The sequence below is a fragment of the Phoenix dactylifera genome, chromosome 4, assembly GCF_051530095.1.
Source record: "Phoenix dactylifera cultivar Ajwa chromosome 4, Ajwa_hap1_PhDact_Kaust_v1.1, whole genome shotgun sequence".
In the NCBI taxonomy this organism is placed as follows: Eukaryota; Viridiplantae; Streptophyta; class Magnoliopsida; order Arecales; family Arecaceae; genus Phoenix; species Phoenix dactylifera.
The window spans coordinates 43,025,897-43,044,746 of NC_143193.1; the positions used below are offsets into that span (position 1 = coordinate 43,025,897).

The 18,850-nt window shown below is 38.4% G+C and overlaps 1 protein-coding gene and 1 long non-coding RNA gene across 2 annotated transcripts; one reads left to right on the forward strand and one right to left on the reverse strand.

Moving 5' to 3' along the window:
• On the forward strand, positions 1-6,528 carry LOC120113068 (uncharacterized). The gene is made up of 2 exons (XR_005514897.3): positions 1-462; positions 6,229-6,528. It is a non-coding gene; the product is annotated as an uncharacterized LOC120113068 (long non-coding RNA).
• Positions 6,529-15,269: 8,741 nt separating this feature from the next.
• LOC120113156 (uncharacterized) lies at positions 15,270-17,853 on the reverse strand. Its single transcript, XM_088719959.2, has 2 exons — positions 16,313-17,853; positions 15,270-16,197 (listed from the first exon to the last, which is right to left on the reverse strand). Exon 1 carries the CDS (start codon positions 17,835-17,837, stop codon positions 16,338-16,340), a length of 1,500 nt encoding a protein of 499 aa, XP_088576085.1. The 5' UTR covers positions 17,838-17,853; the 3' UTR covers positions 15,270-16,197; positions 16,313-16,337.
• Between the last annotated feature and the right edge of the window lie 997 nt (positions 17,854-18,850).

The window sequence follows — 18,850 nt, forward strand, 5'->3', positions numbered from 1 at the left end:
AACTCCTCTCTCTCTCTCTCTCTCTCTCTCTCTCTCTCTCAATGGCATCTCTTCTCCAAAAGCTCCTCAAAAGACTTCCCCCCAACCCTCCCCTTCGAATCCTCGCATCCTTTGCCAACCCCCAGCTCGCAAATCCCCCGCTCCATCCATCCCTTCTCCACGACCCACTCCCCCGAACCAATCCGAGCCCGAACCCTTCTTCCTTCCCTGCTCTTCCCGATGGCTTCCGCCAATCCCTCCAATTTTACCCCGGCTTCCCCCATTGTTTTGATTTCAATCCGGTCTCCCGATCCGGATTCGATCGATGCGATGACGAGAGTGACAGCGATCCAGGGGTTGGTGAGGAGGGATGCGATCGCACGGTGTGGGCCGACAGTGTGAAGAAGAAAAGGAAGAGGAAGATGAACAAGCACAAGTACAAGAAGCTGCGGAAGAGACTTCGGCGCAAGAAATCTTGATCTGGTTGGAGCCCATGCTGTCATCGTTTTTTATTTCCCATTAAATGTTTTAATTTGGTATAAATTTATAATCTTTTTGATAATTTATCGGCATACGAAAGCTGAGGAAGGTAGTAAGGCTCCAGAAGTCTTGATGTGGTTAGAGCCCATGGCGTCTTTGTTTTCACTTATTTTTGAAATAAATAATTTGGTCCAAGTTTGGATTTTTCTGTTAGATTATATGACATAAAAGGCTAAAGTTTCGATTTTGGGTCATTTTTGTCTTAGATATTTGATGCACCTCGTTAACGATGAGAATCTTATATGTCTGCATCCTCCTTATTGCCTAACTTTTGAAATAGATAAGATATTGACCTACAATATTTAACCAATCCTTTGAATATATCAGATATAACACATGGGAAGTTCTAGTTAATCTTCACCATTTTATTTTTATCATATCCATCTTAATCATTTATTCCAGTCATGCGGCCAATGTTTTCAAAATAACAGAAGTGAGCAGTTTTTAAACTTTTCTCTCCGTCTTATGAGTACTTTGGAATATTTATTGGCCTTTGCTTTTGTTGAGGGCCTTGAATAATTCTTGGTTCCTACTAAAGCGCAAGTTTATCCACTGCTTTACATTTAAGAATATATCTGCAAATCTGTGCAAAAAAAAAATATCATCTAGAAATGTCTTACAGTATGAAACCTTTGCATACTGAAGATAGTTTTATGAATGACAAGTATATTATGATTGAGGTTTAGGGCTGACTTTTCTGTATGCCTCTTGTTTCGCATTTTTCATTTTTGGCTTGTTGTTTTCCTCATTGATATCAATGTCGCATTCCAGTATACACTTCTTTTTCTACAGCACCCTACAACATCCTGAGATTACCATACCGTAGGTTTTTGTGTGTGAAAGGACATAAACTCTCTTTTTGCATAAATTTTCCATCTTTTGATCAGTTCCTTATATGTGGAACTAGCCTTAATAAGTGACCATCCTGAGAATAAGGGAAATTGTTTTGTGATTTATTTTTGTTTTTTATGGTCTTCTTTACATTATCATCTTCCATACTTTTATTTTAATTTATTTTTGCTATTTTAATGTTTTAATGATTATACAGCTTAGAAATTATTGCCATAATAGTCACCTATCATTTGGGAGTTTCTGTAGTTTAAATTCATAGTCAATAACCTAATTAACTAAACTAACTGGGTTTCTCACAAAATTTCATATAATTCTACATCATTTGAACCTAATGTGATATAGAACAGTTCAGCGGAAAGGAGAAGTTCAAGGTTTCGGGCTTTAGAGTTCTAGAACTAAACCTATAGTTGGCTGGACTTTCTATTCAGATCTGGGTTTTGAGAAAAGGTGAACTACAAGCGAGGTTTCCTAGTCGAAAATATGCAATAGTGTTTTACAATTTTAAATGTTTCTGGATGTAAGGATGGAATCGATGCTTGAGGAAAAAGATAGTTGATGAGAAAGAAAGAAGCAAAAGAGTGAAGATCTGGACTCATGTTGGGGTGTTGCTCCAAGATTGAGCCTCACACTTGTGAGAAGGAAAGATAATGGAGAAAGAGAATATATGGTTACCTGGAACTCATTGGAGGGCCTAGCACGTGACTTTGTATTATAGAAAGCAGAACTCAAATGACAAATGGCTCTTCTACCAAAGAAAAAAGGGCTTCTAACATTAAACAAGTCTACATTATTATCATTATATTAAATACCCTAAGGGGGCCTGCTGTTCATAAATGACCCAAAAATGGCTTATGACCAAAATGCCTCTCCACTTATAATCGCATTACAAGTTAGTCAGTATTTCATGCCCAAATAACTCGTGGACCAAGTAAACATAAATATAAAATAGCCTCTGCTATGTGCACGAATAAATGATCTAATGATTAAGCAAAATAGTACAAAATAATAGAAAAACAACATGAATTCAAGTACTCTCTCAAACAGTAAAGCCAGGACCACTAACTCTCAGGTTTATTAATTAGCTAATACTTGATTGCCTCAACCAAATTACTTGATCCTTGACTCTCTTGATCCACAGGTTCCTACAAAGTCAACTTAGTGACTGTATCATGCATGCTTGCTATCCTGGATTATCTAATGTTCAAGATCTTCCTAATGTTCTCTTCCTTATGAAATATGATAATAAATTCCTCAACATATCCTTTCGAAGCTCCAAGTTTTTCTCTAGTGGCTGCCTATACATCTTTCACTGTGCTATTTCTGCTTGTTGAAATCAATGTCCTTTGACAGACACTGTAACTAAGGATCTTAAAAGATAATATTCTTCAATATTGAAGAGAATATGCATCAGAAAGTAAGCACTTCTCTTGTGTAAGCATTGTTTACCTCTAAATTTGTAGCTTCTTTATCCTCAAGTGCACTTCATAAGCAACTTGTTCTTCAATCCTTGGGCTATCATATGCAGCTACTTCAGTTTGCAGTGGATACTGTGGCATGTGATCCTTGACTATCTAAACACAGAGGATGATGATAGGATCATAAGAAGCTTTTTCGATATTCTATCTTCAATATTTTTGAGAGAATTCTGATCTTCAATATCATTCTGGATATCTTGTTTGTTGGCAAAACTTTGGGGAGCTTTTTAGAGCTCCTCTTTCAATTCTTATGCTACAATGCACTCTTTGCTAGACTCTTAGTTTTGCATTATGAGAATCCATTGGAAGTTGTAGATGATGTCATCTTCTTTAGCATGATATTTTCACATGTTTGACTAGGCTCTTGGGTGGTAGGTGCTTTAATGCTTTAGATATAGTGTGCATCTGAGAGTCTTTGGCTTGAAGAGGTTGTGACCTATTGCACTTTGACCTTGATATATATTGATTGGTGTCTTGCATAGTGTCAAATAATACATCAAGCTGATTGCTATCATTGTCCACAATTAATTACATTTTCTTGGTGTCGAAAGACTGTCCCTTTGATACCATGACTATCGTTCATGAGTGCATATGGTGTTAACATAACTCTGATGCCAAAAATGATCTTGTTTCACCTTGGAGAAAGGTGTAATTTAAGGTTTTGGCTTCAGGATGCCAGGACTGAAATTATAGTTGACTGGAGTTTCTAATTTAATATGCATTTTCAATAAAGGTTAGCTACAAATGGCGTCTCTTCAAGGAAAAAATGCAAGGGATATTGGGGTTTTACCAATGATTTGAGGATATGAGGTTATTTAAAAAAAAGAAAAAGTGCACCAAAATTATAAATGAGATTAAATGAGAGAGGGAGAAAGGGATAAGGCCTGGCCTCACTCTGTGTTAGTCTTCACCTAGATCAACCCTTACAGCTACATGAAGGAAAGATAACAAAATAGAGAAGATATGAATACCCAGACTCACTAGAAGGCATTGTACTTGACTTCATATCACATTAGAGAACTCAAACAGGAAGAAGAAGACTTCTATCATTCGTCAACACTATATCATCATCATTGCATCAAACACCCTAAGGAGGGGCAGCCACTATTTGTAAATGGCCTAAAAATGGCATGTGGCCACAGTGCGCTGCCACTTAAGTGTAATAACTCAGAACCTCATCCAAAATGGCTAGTCGGAAGGTGTTATTTGGATTCCTTGATTCTGTATAAGTATCCAAGACCTATCTAGCGAATAACTGATGTAGGACTAAACACACACCCGCACGGGTCCTCACATATTCCTCCTGTTTAAGTCCTGACGTACTCGTCAGGATAAGGGTTCAAATCTATTCCAATATAATCACAAGCACCACGATCGGTTCGTAGTCAACCTAAATGGATTCGTATTGCAGTGTCCCCTAATCCACATAGGTCATGGGTTGGGTCCGTTCTGATACTATTTATAACAATGCAGGATTTCATTTAAAATGGCTAGCCGTAAGGTATTATTTGGATTCATTGATCCTGTATAAGTACCCAAGATCTACCCAGCAAATAACCAATGCAGAACTAAACACATGCCCGTACATGTCCTCACACTTAAATTTTAATCACAGACCAACCGCTAGTTCATGCCTAAGGAACTTCTTGGTAAAGTAAAAACAATTTATGTTGACTAAGAAAATATAAAATAAAATAGCCATACTTTATGCCCCAGTAAGTGATTTAGTGATTAAGCAAAATAAAGAAAAAAGAAAATGTCATGGACCCAACTAAGACTCAAACAATAAAGCTAGGACAAGATGAATAAAACTCAGGCGACTTTATTAAGTAACCGAGACTCGATTTGCTCAAGTTAAAAAGTACTTGAACAATACTTGCAGTTTTTTGTCCAGAAGTCATCCACAAGCTTGGCTTTGGCAATTGCATTGTAATGTCTTTTCCTCTTGCATTTTTCTAAAACTTTAATTAACTTCTTTGAATTGAATGATTGTATGCATATATATTTTCTCTGAAATTAATTTTTTAATCTATTGCATTCGACCCTTGTAATAGTTTGAAAATATCCAAGCCTAGTTTTATCAATTCCTTCCAGCGTTTGCCAAATTCACATTTTCTTCATTCTTCATGCAATTAAAGTGATCCAAATAACAGTTTTTTCTGACCAAAAAGAAAAGTTTTTTCATGCTCTCCTTCTAGTGATGCATATGTACATATGCACTGCTTGCATATGCATGTGATATGTATGTATGTATGTGTGAGCACATTCATGTGCTTGTGCATGTGAGTTTGTCATTTGTATGTATGCATATTTATATTGTTATAGATCAAACTTCTTGAGCTGCGTGCTTGTTAGTCATTCTACACATGACCCCGTCCACAAAATATAGCGCACTTGCCACCTGGTGCAAATCTCTATCTTCAGGAGTAGGCTAATCAATATACTCAGATTTATTAAAAGAAGAATTTGATGGGATCATAATTATCCATCCTTCTCGTGAACATGACATGTGCTCAGTATTGTATGCATGCATTCGCGTATCTCTTAAGACTAATCATCTTGTAACTTCATCATTAGCTTTATACATTGCCTAGCCATCCTTTTTGCTTGCTTTGTCCTTTCATATACTTCTTTCCTAGCCTATTATATGTTTTTTTCTTTCCACTACTTGGTGCACAGACAGCACCAGACTGTAGGATGAAAACACATTATGGCCTTAACTATGTATTGGGAGATGCATTTGAAAGCTAAAAGAAAAGGAATCTGAGTTACTAAAAAAGCCTGTAGTAGAAAGTGGGCCCCTAATGAAAAAGGAGTCATGCATACCTACTAGCAATTTATAGTTTGGATTGATGCTTCATTGTTTGGATATAAGCACCATCATGGTGTATCCTTTCTGGATTCCATCATGTTCATCTTTCTTGCATTCACTCTTTTTCATCTCTCTCCACTTGCAAACCAGCCTTCGCCTTGACTGAACACTCAACTAAACAACCACATTTTTTAGCACCAAATTCATGCATACATGTCATTATGATGTTTGGATCTATTGAATGTTCATTGTAATTGAAAAAACTAGTTCCTATTCAAATTTTGAAAGGAAAAGATTATATGACAATGCCTAAGTGCTTTTCATTGTCTGATGGGAATAATTATTTTATTGATCTCATAGTTCCACATTTTCAATAGCACTTGTGCTCAGATTATTCTCAGATAATATATTTTGATCGAGTTATCTCATTTAATGCTACTCTATGCAACTATCCCCATAAATTACTGGATTTGTCTCTTTGTTTTTTCCTGAAGGTTTGTTATTTTGTTTATAAACCACTTGTCTAACATTTGTAGCATGGGAATGACAGAATACAATTTTGTTTTATAGGATGGGACTGCGTGAAGAGCTGAAAATACTGAGTGCAACTAAATCAAATAGGAGGAAATACATGTGGAGAACAGAGTAGTGGAAAACAACTTAAAGCAGAAACACGTGCTTATAGATTTGTCGACAATGGGGCTGAAGTGGGAGGGAGGCAACACTTTCTAGGGAAGGGTGTTGAAGAGAAACTACCAGTCTAGCCGAATAGAAAGAACTTGGGTTCAATTCTTTATTCAGAATGGTCTAGTCTCATTTCGTGTTGTCAAAAATGATTTATAAATGACAATGTGCATTTGATGTTTTTCCCTTGATCGTGTTCCATATAAATTGCATTTTATTTTATACTTTGGTAATTTGAAAATTGAATTTGATCTGATGTCCATGCAAATTTTATTTCTCAAGTCATCTGTCATCTCTGAAATAAATACTTCTGAGAAAACTTCAAGAGAGTTGGCTCCTAGTTCCTCTCTCCAGATCTGGATCTAAATGTTTGAATGTTTTGTAGCCCAACATGATAGGTCTTAGTTTAAATGACCTGTTGATTTCATGCTAATTTTGTCATATATTCTCTAACTATGCTTTATTACAAAAATTGATGCCATTGAAATCCTTTTTGCCTTCATAAAAACTCAAAAGCATATAAGAAAGATACTGTACAATATCAACCTTAACCAAGTATGCTTTTGAAATTCTCACAGGAAATGGTTACCAGAAAAAATCTCACAGGAGATGGACTATATACTAGAATATCTGAAAGATTTGACATAGAAGGAAGTTGTAGAGATAGGGTTGGATTATGGTCTGCTCTCAAGCCGACCCAATCGATCTGGCTGCCAGCCCCAAGGCATAGACTAAAAGATAGGTTAGATAGACTGTTATGTTGTTAGTTAAAAGAACTTTCTCTCAACCTACCTTGGTCTTCCTCTCTAACCCCATTACTCATGTGCCTAACACTAGAAGCCCTTCTTGCATTCAGTTTGAGAAGAAGTTGGCTGGCTGGAAGTTTAGATTTCTCTCAGTGGGAGGAAAGTTGATTCTTATTAGTACAGTTCTCTGGAGTCCCCACTAATAGGTGGTATTCTAAGGATAAATAAACTTTGGAGGAGTTACTTGCAGAGAGGAACTGATTCTACTACAGGCAGGCATTGTGTGTGTAGATGCAATGTGGGATGCAGTCGGAAGAAGGAAGGTGGATTAGGAGTCAAGGATTCAACATATTTGAACTCTACTTTTCTGTGAAAATGGTGACAAATACTTTTGTAGGAAGAAAATCTTTCATTAATCCCCCTGTGATAGTATCAATGATGTTGAATTGCGAAGAGCTTCAACTAATAATTCTTTTGCTTTCCTATTCTTGAGAGGGGTTCTTAAATCAAAATTTGTATTGTTTAGTGCCTTCAAGAGAACCATAGTTGATGGCAAGAAAACAAAGTTTTGGCATGTGATGTAGTTGGCAAACCAGCATTTTAAGGTTCCATTTTCCTGAACATTTTAACCTATGGTAGGATGAAGAGATCAAAGTCAATGATTATTTGGTACATTTAAGCAGCAATATGTCTTGGGATTTAGGATCCAAATATGACGAAGGATGAGGAAAGTGAGTTTATTGATCTAATTAATTTACCTAAAAACATCAAACTTTCTCATGAGAATGGCAAAATTATGTGAAGATGAGGGAAGGAAAGAAGATATTCTATGCACGTAATGGGAGTTAGGCCTCTCACCGGATTTCATATACTCTGTCCCCTCCATTAAGCAAGTCTTTTCTTTGTACATAAATCAGGGATTGCCTTCTCTACATTCTAATTTACAAACTTTTGCTAGCCTGTTATTTTTGTTTGGTCTTCTCAAGAAGTGCTTCCTGACAAAAGTTGATCTTTAATGTGAACATACTCCTGAAACAATAGTGCAATTATCTCCATAAAAATTATTTGTTGATCATATATATATCTCCCAATTCTTGTATAAAAAGGTCACTAGGGAGCCATGCATTTGTCTAATAACTTCAATTCTAGTCAGTAAATGGGGGCAAATCGCAACTTCATAGTACCATCAAATAGATCTTTCTGAAATTAAAATGGATGGTTTTCTTCTAACCATCAACAACGGCCCATAAAAAACTTTCCATCTTGTTTTAACTAATACTATTAGGTTGAATCCCAACAAGAAGGACAATACGCTCCTTAATGCTCCAACCAGATAAGTTAGCATATGCAAGAAAATCATTGATAGTCCAAGTAAGAGCTGCCCGCAATTTGAATGTTTGGTTAGTGAAAGCATCAAATATATCGATATCCTCCCATAACTATTTCAATTCCTCTATTAAAGACTGCAGAAAAATATCAATATCATTATCTAGAGCCTTATCATCTAAAATAGCCATTGATAGAATAAATGAAGACTGTTTCATACACATCTATAGTGGCCAATTATATGGAATCAAAATAATTGATAAAGTATTGCATGTAGAACTCATCGTTCGGAATAAATTTAACCAATCAGTAGTTAAATCTAGCCTAACACTGCGAACATCAGAAGAAAAATCATAATACCTATTATCAAATGCTTTTCATACTAAACTATCCGCTGGGTGTCTTAATATTTTATCCTTTATACGACCTTCGTCATGTCATCTCATCGACGAAGCAATCTTCGATAATGTTTAGATTCTTTTCTATCTAGGTACAAGGGAGAAATAATGTAAACCTTTGGTTGTTTTTTTTATCTATGTAATATCCACATCATTCAACAAATCATCATTATCTTCTTTATATTTTTTCCATCATGAAGATCTACACATATAGTATGACTTTTAACATTTTCAGCACGAAATAAAATGCAGTTATTCGGACAATTGTGAATCTTCTAATATCCAAGATCCCATTTTTTTACTAGTTTTTTGTCTTCATAAGAAGATAATGGCAAAGTAACACCTACCAGAAATGCATCCTTTAATAATTGAAGCAGTATAGTAAAATACTTGCTAGACCACTTATTTAAATATTTCAAATGGAATAAATACATGAGAAAAGAAATCTTTAAAAAATTCTTACAACTCGAATATTGTTCTTGATCACAATCTTTCACCAATTTATAATATTGAGTTGTTTCATCATTAGATGAATGTATAGGTTCCTCAATATGCTTATCAACCATTTTAGCTACTTCTTGTCCTCCAATAGAATCTCCTAAACTTTTAATACTGCATGTAAGAGTATCTCTGAGTAAACCCCTTATATCATATTTTCCTACAATATTCTTTTGACGTTTCTAGATCCAAACCTAGAGGTGTGTTCTATATAGGATGGTTGATTACATGGAGATAGCAATATATTCTATCCATGAAATACCGACTCAGTATAACCTTTTAGAAAACTACTCCACACCAAATATTTTTCAACAATTTTTGAAGCGAGAGAAGAACAATTAACGCATTTCCGACATGGATATAAATTTTTTTCATTTATATTAGCTTTCTCAATAGCAGATTTAATGAATTCTGAACTTCATCCAAATAATCTTTGCTGGACTTTTGTCCATTCTATTAGACTATTGATTGAATTGCAACTTATCTAGAATTAAATATTTAATATTAGATTCCGTGAATATTTTCAAAGAAGTCTTTCTTTATTGAACACATTCTATTAGAGTACAAATTTGAACTCATACATTCTATTAGAGTACAAATTTTGGGCATGCATTTTGTCATTTCTTACATTGCATAGAACATCATTTAAGCATAATAAATGCTTCTTATCCTCCTACCTATACCATGGCTATAGGACAGGCCATTTCTACCTTTATTCGATTAACTAATGGTCATATATTAGATAGTTATTCTGATAAATGACTCAGCTAATTTAATCATTTGGAGTTCTGGACAGAGCTGATGATTAAACACATCTATGTATATGCTTGAATTGATTGTGATATTTTCTGATTAGTATATACATTCACTTGAAGAATTTTGCATTAGGAATTGCTTCACAGGCCCCAAAAAAAAAAGATATTTCCCATATCTGATTTGCATTTCTATTTTTGTTATATATACAAATGTGAGTATTTGCAAGTATCTAATTCATATTCAAAATTTGTAGGCAAATATGCACACTGAGTTTTAGCATTCACCTGCTTCAATTATTATAAATATTTTGAAGGAAGTATCAGCGAGACATTGGACCTCTTTTCTGACATCTAGAAGTTTACAAGAGAGAGAATGTTCTCACTACATTTATTAAGGTAAAGTTTAAGAATTAGGAGGGGTTAGGTTGGTAAGATGTTTGAATCGAAGGCCGAGAAATTTGATAGCTTATTCAAATTTACTGGTGCTGAGACTTGAGATCCAGGGAACATAAACCACTCTGTATTACATTCGAGGAAATTTACTTTCGAAAGGAAAGAGAAGACTACTTTTGTGAACATTTTGGCTAAGTGATCATAGAGCAACGATCATTTCAGGGCCTATTCAAAATTATATATGAAACTCTGAGGGTATAATATTATTCCAGTATCCTCATAATGCATCTCCACCAATTATTCCATGGGCTTAAAAGAGGACTTCTTTTGACCCAATACCATTGAATGAAATCAAGGTTACAAAGCACCCAAACCAGACCTACCGAGGACAAAGCCACCGGCACAGGGCCTCTTTTGTTTGAGGTGAACTATGAAAAAGGATGTCTCCCAAGAAATGATTTTCTACGGATTGTCTCTAATTATGATTTTCTACGGATCAATATGAAGGTGAAACCTAATTAATTAGAAACAGGGGTATACCATGAATGATGAGATGAGGTTAGCGTTGAGGTTCTGCCGATGACTTCTAGTGGCAGGCATCAGGAGAGAGGGGCTTCTAAGAGGCGGCGACAGATGTAGAGGAGGTGAAGGCTGTAGGAGGGAGTCGAGAAGGAAATCGGTGTTATGCGACAGAGTGGAGTATGCAGAATGGAATTGGAGGAAAAAAATGCTGGTGAAGGAGGAGGAGGAGGAGGCCGACAGAGAGGCGGAGGAGGAGAGGGAACCGGCGGAGAGGCGATGGAGCAGGAGGAGCTCAGTGGCAGGGGTGAGAGGAAAGGAGCTCGATCGGGCTAGGGATTTAGAAAATATATGGAACCTAGCAATGCTTATTAGTATTGTCTTGTTATTGGCTTCCGACAATACTTTTAAGCATTCTAATATAACAACAGTTAACAAAAAAACATTCAAAAAGCCCTATATAACTCGCCGACGCTTTAAAGCGTCATCGAAAACCAATATCAAGATAACACTGATAAGATGCATTGGCAAAATTTGGCACGGTGGACAAGTTTTCGACGTTTTATTTTAGCGTCAGCAAATTTCTGTTAGAATTTATATTTTTTTTCTGTAGAGTGGTTTTTTTTTTCTTTTACAGAAGAAGGATGCATAAGTGTAGTATGAAATGTATATGTAGCTTGGTTTGCAACTAGACTTGAAGTAGTTGCAAAGTGAAAATCTGTTTACTGAAAAAATAAAATTAAAAACGAAAATATTGAATGGTCAGGAACCAGAAATATTTAAAATTTAGAACCTTTTCCTTTTTGATAGTTTTTATTATATATTTTTTTGGCAAAACTTTGTATACCAACTTGTCACCTTATCAGAAGTTGTACTCTATTCCGCATTTCGGTTCAGAGCCCATTTGGTTTAATGTACGTAGGCTGAGCTGGAGCTCACTTTATTGAACTTGGCCAAAGCCACTCCAAAGTCATTTGTCTATTAATAAGTTCATCAGGGGAAATTACCTCAGCTCCACTTTGCGCCAACCAAACATCTGATATAGGCTCCTTCTAGCCCAAATTTAGTGAGGATGACTGGCTATGGGCAACCAAACAGGCCACAATCGAAGTTTAATACTGTTCCATAATATTTTATTTCTTAATTTTATATAATATATTCATGCTAGAATTGTATCATCCTTTCGATCTATTAAAAAAAAAAAGAACTCTTTCTCTTTAATATTACAACAAAAAGCCTTTGCATGGCCACTAGCACCATTACTTAAAGTTGTAAGTAGGTGAAAACCAAAAGGTCCAAGGGGTAGATTGCAAACGGCTAAAACATCTTCCACTTGATATAGCTATCAATCAGATAGAAAGTTATTATATTAGTGTCCAAAAGCATGCATGGGTTGTCTGTTGGAGAGGATTATGTAACGTATGGTTCAGAATCCTGAACAACTTGCTCTTAAAGGGATACTTATAGGGTCCAATAAACCTCCTCTTAAATCCTATAAAAATTGGTGGACCCATCCCCTCCATTGCAAGGAGAAACATGTACACGTAGATCATTCAGCGTCAGCATGCAGATACAAACCTTATCTTCATGCGAATAATATTTTCCCATGCAAGTTGATGACAGTACCTAACAACAGGCAAAGCGATTGCTGTGAACTTTATATGAGAATGGAAACACTTTGAAAGCTCAACTTACCTACCAAAATATGCCGACATTGTTTCTCCCATGGAGTCGTTGACCAAATCCTCATGCTGTATCTCTACAGCTGTTACTAGAGAGAGAATGTGCCGGTTGGTGATGGAAAGATACACTGCATCAAATCTATTGCATTACATAATGCTAGATTCTAGCTAAGAAGCTGATCTAATCAAATTAGTTCCATGAACCATCCTCCTCCAATCCATGCAACGGGCTTTTGACCATCAAAGTTTTTTTTTTTTTCTAAATCGGGTGATTCACAATGTTCTGGTATGAATATGTCCAAAGAAATCAAGTTATAACCTGTCCCGAAATGCCCCTAGGGCAAGAGAACCATCAATCCACAATGGGTAACAAAAGAGACCATCCAATATGCAGCTTCTTTAGCTTCTCAGTATATGTGTTTGACAGTGATAAGGTGCCGCCTCTTGATAGGCTTCAAATGTTCTGAAGCAAGGAATGGGCAGCCACCTTAATTTCTAGTTTGGCCCTAAATCTACAAGACCATTGTGGCAGAATCGTTCTCCACAAAGATGGAGCCAGCTCCCAATTTGCACCGAGCATAGATAATACCTACGTCGGCCCTTAATTCCACACCATCGAGATATAAAAAATCGTGCTACCATCGCAACAACTAGCTTTAAATTAGAGTCTGCTCCACCTCTGATGCCGCTCTCCAATATACGGCGTCGAAGTTTACCTCGAGAAAGCATCCATCAAAGTTTCAGCGCCCCTTCCTTAGACTGGACAGCCAATGATTCATGAATGCTTGCACCAGATATTCGGCAAGCTATAGTAATTGTATTGCTGTAAAGCAAAGCCTACGTGTTTCTGACTTGCTTCTCCTGCCTACGTAGGTAGGACAATTTAGGCAAGAAGACAGGAAAGAAAACATTGTTTTACTTATCCTCTTAATATTTTGCAAGGAGTTGATAACATGCAGGCATGCACTAGTATTATTTAAAGAGCTAGAAGGGGTCCAAATGGGCAGAAGACATGAGAGCTGGAGCACGAAACGCATCTGCTGCAAAAATTTCTCAATCAGTGATTATTTTAGTGGTGCTGTTTGTTTATTTGCCACTGGCTGTGTTCTCTATGTGCTGCAAGATCTGAAGCAGAGCTTCTCGTTGGAATTTACATTAACCTATAATTGTAATATGGCTGTGTTTTATATGTGCTTGCATAGTTTAATTTGAGTTCCATTATGTAAGTCAACCAAAACCTTGGCTCAGGATAAGAGATGTGAATGGCTAGAAAGTCATGACCAACTTGGGATGGATTTGATTGACTTACACCTGATCCATGTGTGGTTCATTTAGACAGGCAGTAGATACCTTTAGCCATCTTGGAAGCTTGATCTGGACTAGATAAGAACTAATTAATTGGCTCCCTTTGTTAGTAGGGTCAAGGTTTTTTTTTATTAAATGATACCAAACTGATAAAACTGACCAAACAACCAGTGTCTCCAATTGATGTTTTGCTTTGCCCACAATAAAGATGACTAAACTGATGCAATACAAAATATGATTATCTAATAAGGGGATTAGAATCTCTGACATGGCCCAAAAACTAAGGTAATACAAGCAACTAGAGCTCATAGTTTACAGAGGTCTTTGGAAGCCCTAAGATGCTATTCCACAAGGATAGCGTGGTCCAAGGCTTTGTATATTGGAATTTAGAGTCATCAGTCCAGAGATATTAGTCCTTATCTGCCATTAGGTCGTAATTTGATCTTTGCATTAGATACCGCAGTCGATATGATTTCTTTTATTTTTTCTTGATAAATTTCTTTTGAATTATACTATCTTGGAATCATTTTTCGGAATGATCAGACATCCAACTACCACATTATGTGGATCAATTAGTTGAATATGACTCACTTACAACATCTATATATATATATATGATTATCTTAGTGCATTATATATATAGATAGATGTAGATATAGATATAGATATAGATATATTTCTGGCATTTAAGATCAGGCCTTTCGGAGTGGTTGATTATCACATCATGCTGTATAAGAGATCGTGCAATGAAGATATAGCATGTTGAAACACTTGCTGACTTAATAATAGTTATACAAAATATACAAGATTGCATCAGATGCAATCTTGAAACCTTACAAATTAAACAGGCTCTACATGAATACGTGTAGGCCTAAAGAATTCAGCTTGTAAGCTAACCCCACAGTGAGTTCTTTACAAGCTGCGACAACGCCAAGGCCGTTGTTTTTCACGTCGGAGAAGGAAGCTGGCAACAATTTATACCATGCATGCCGAAAGAAACAAAAGAACATATATATAAATTCCCAGTACTAACAAAACAAAGTACACCATTAATCTTCCTCTAGCCTGCTATTTTTGTTTCCATTCTCATATCCCAAAAGACTCTTCTGTTTCCACTTTATTATCTGCGGATGTCCTTCCAATCTGGATGAATTGAACTCCTTGTGAGTCGCATACTGAACCTATCAGACCCAAGATCCCTTAAAACTGTGCAATTGGTCATAGGGGAGTCAAAAGTGGGGCTGCAGGCCATCCAAGCTGCTTACAAGCAGCTCAAGATCAACTGCAGATAATAGAATCTCCACCAAGAATCCGATCTAATTATACAAAAGTCTTGATGATTATAATGATAATAAGAAAGAATCTATTATGATCGATTATAAAAAAAATTAATTATATGAAAAGCCTCAAGATACATGCTTAGTCGTTCTTTTTTCATTGATTATTTTTTTTAGTTTAAAGGGCAATTGACTTCTTCAAAAGTAATATTTTTGCTTGTGGTTCTATTATTTTTAAAATTTTGGTTTGTTACATTCTATATTTTCGACTCTTATTTTGTTTAATATCATGTGAATTACTGAAATTTACTCTTATTTTTTATTTGTTTGATTTATATAAAAAATATTTTTTGCAGCTTTATTCATTTAGACCTGTTTCAACCCATTTTGTCCAACTCTACCTGTACTAACCTACTATGAAAGGAGTACAGCACTGACCTACCATGAAATAACTACAGGATAGGTATGGATATATGGTTTCTAATTATGGTGTGAAAGCAGATGATAGCCTACTTGACCCATACCCACCTCATTGCCATTCTTATTCTAAAGCTTAGCTATTACAAAAAGCCTCAACGCCATAAACTTGCAAAATCAAATAGAGCCAATTTCAAGTTTATATGAGCCAAGTTTGATCAATGTCTTTATTGAGCATGGTCCAAGCTCAAGCCAAGCCCAAACTGACATATTACAAGTGTTGCGCAGCCCAAGCATCATTAAATTCCACTCATCTTGGCTCATTTATACTGTTGATCAAAACAAAAGGCAAATACCATTAAATTTTGCCAATCATGTGCTTTCCAAAATTTTTATTAAATATCTTTATTTTATCTAAAAGTAGAAAGTCAGACAGTTCTTTTTGGCCTTCTAAAAGCTTTTCCAAATGAGGCCTAAATCCCTCAAACAAGTTGCTGGAGAACGCCAATGGTCGGACTCCCAATTCCACTCTTTCGACCCTGCTGTGACAAGATTAGAGATGAGTAGATCCAATTGACAAATATTAGAAAGTAAAAAAAAAAAAGCCCGTTGCAGCGATACCGTACCAAAATAAATAAATAAAAAAATACACACATTTGTGGCAAAAAGGAAAGCTAAACTACAACAAAGCTTCTTCGGCTTCCATTCCTCTTTGATTGCGACTCCAAATCCGAACCCGCCAAACCCTCACCTCTCCGTCCAAACTCCCACTACAAACCCGGTACTCTTCCTCCCCTTCTCCCTCCCTCTCCGCCACCGCCGCCGCCGCCTCCGGCGGCACCCGCACCGCGGCCACCGACCTCACCCCGCTCACGTGACCCTCCAAGACCCCAAGACAACTATACCCCCTCCCCTCCCCTCCCCTCCTCCAAATCCTCACCGTCCGATCACTAGAACCGCTGAACACCAAATCCCCCGCACACGCGAGACACAGGATTGCCTTCCGGTGTCCTCGCAGCCTCCCCGCGACCGCCATAAAATTCGCGCTATCTTCCTTCTCCCACACCAAGATCGAACGGTCGCAGGCCCCCGAGTACAGCACCGCCCCGTCGCCGCTCACTGCGAGCGCGTTCACCGCGGACCGGTGCTTCTCCAGCGTCGCCACCAGCCCGTGCCGCCCCTTCTCCCCAGCCGACCGCCCCCATACCCTAATCCTCCGATCCGCCGACCCCGTGAAGACGGTCCCGTCGCCGGCGACGGCAACGGCGTTCACGGCGTCCTCATGCGCCGCCACGGATTCGATGCAGCGGAGGTCGGAGGTGCGCCAGATCTTGAGGGTCTTATCCCAAGAGACGGAGTAGAGGAGGCTGCCGGAGGCGGCAACGGCGGAGACGGCGTCGGCGTGCTGGATCCAAAGGAGCTTCTTGTGGCGGCGGACGGTGATGTAGTTGGAGGGAAGGGCGAGGCGGCGGAGGCGGTCGGCGGCAGTAGGGAGGGAGGCGACGAGGTGGTAGCGGCCCGAGCGGGCGGAGCGGTTCCAGGCGCGGATGCGGCCGTCCTGGTGGGCGGTGAAGGCGCGGCCGTCGGGGGAGAAGGCGACGGACTTGACGGAGCCGGAGGCGGGGGCGGCGGGGAAGGAGTCGAGGCGGCGGAGGGAGGCGAGGTCGTATATGGAGATCTCCGCAGCGGAGGCGGAGTAGAGGAGGGAGGGGGCTGCAACGGCGACGGCGGTGGGTGCGCCGTCGGGGGTGTGGAGAGTGGAGAGGCAGGCGAAGGAGGCGGAGAAGGGAGGGGGTCCTAGGAGGGAGGGGAGAGTGATGGGGGAGGTGGAGTCGACGGTGGAGGAGGTGGCGGCGGAGCCGTCGGAGTTGGAGCTGTAGTCGAAGGCGGTGCATGAGGATACGTGGCGGGTCCGAGGTGACGGAGGAGGAGGGACGGTTGGGTCAGCGGCAGTGGAGGAGGTGGGGTCTTCTGCGGCTGAGGGAGACGAGCGGGGCAGGCAGCCGTGGGATAGCGGCATTGGAGGAGAGCTCGGAAGCGAAGGAGGGACGAGTGGGGAGTTTTTATAGGCGCGGAAAAAAGAAAGCTCGGAGGAGGAAGGGAGAGACACGTGGCGGATGTGTGGAAAGTGGATTACACAGACCGACAAGTCGACGAAAAAACAAATCAAATCCACCATTAAATCGTACAATAGTATCTGTGCCGCGGATAAATGGAGCTTTAAACATCGCGATCCAACGAACGCATCCGGTGGGTGTGTATATGTATGTATGTATGTATGTATATATATATATATATATATATATATGTATATATATATATGTATGTGTATAGATATATATATATGTATATATATGTATGTATATATATATATATATATATATGTATGTATAGATATATGTATGTATATGTATATATATGTATGTATATATATATATATATATGTATGTCTGTATATGTATGTATATATATATATGTATGTGTATATATATATATATGTATATGTATGTATATATATGTATGTATATATCATTGGTGCTTTCGTTGAGATAATATATCTCAAGAAGTAACTTCATACTTGAACTTTCTTTTTCTTGAATTTCAGCCTTAAAAAAATGGAATCCATGAGGAACTCAAATGACCACCAGCAAAGAATTGAGGCCTTAGAAGGCCACTTAGTATAGCTTGGTAGAGCATTGAAAACCCTATCCAATACCCTGACCAAGATGAGAAGAAAAGGAGTAGAGATGAGAAGAGAGACGAATGCTAACTTAAAAAGATTGGAGAGGAGAATGAAAAAGAGGGGAAGAGAAAAAAATCAGGAGGAGAGGCCTAGGTCGCATGCCTTAAGGCTGGGCCAGGCAAGAGAAAAGGGAGAGAGTGAAGAAGGCAGTTGGGCCTATGGCATAAGAGAAAATAGAGACTGGGGAGTATAATAGAAGGACCCGAGGTTGTGTTGGGGAGATGGGTTGAAGAAAATAGAGGAGTGAGGCAAGAAGACTACTATGGGGAGAAAATTATGGCAGAAGAGGAGTCCTTCCCTGCTCACAGGCCTCATGGCCGAAGGGAGCACAGAGAAAGGAGAATGAGAAGAGGTCAGGATGACGACTTTGGTGAGGGGGATTCTCAGCTAAGAGAGCGAGGGCTTAAAACACCCAAAATAGATTTCTCAAAGTTCAGTGAGGGAGACCT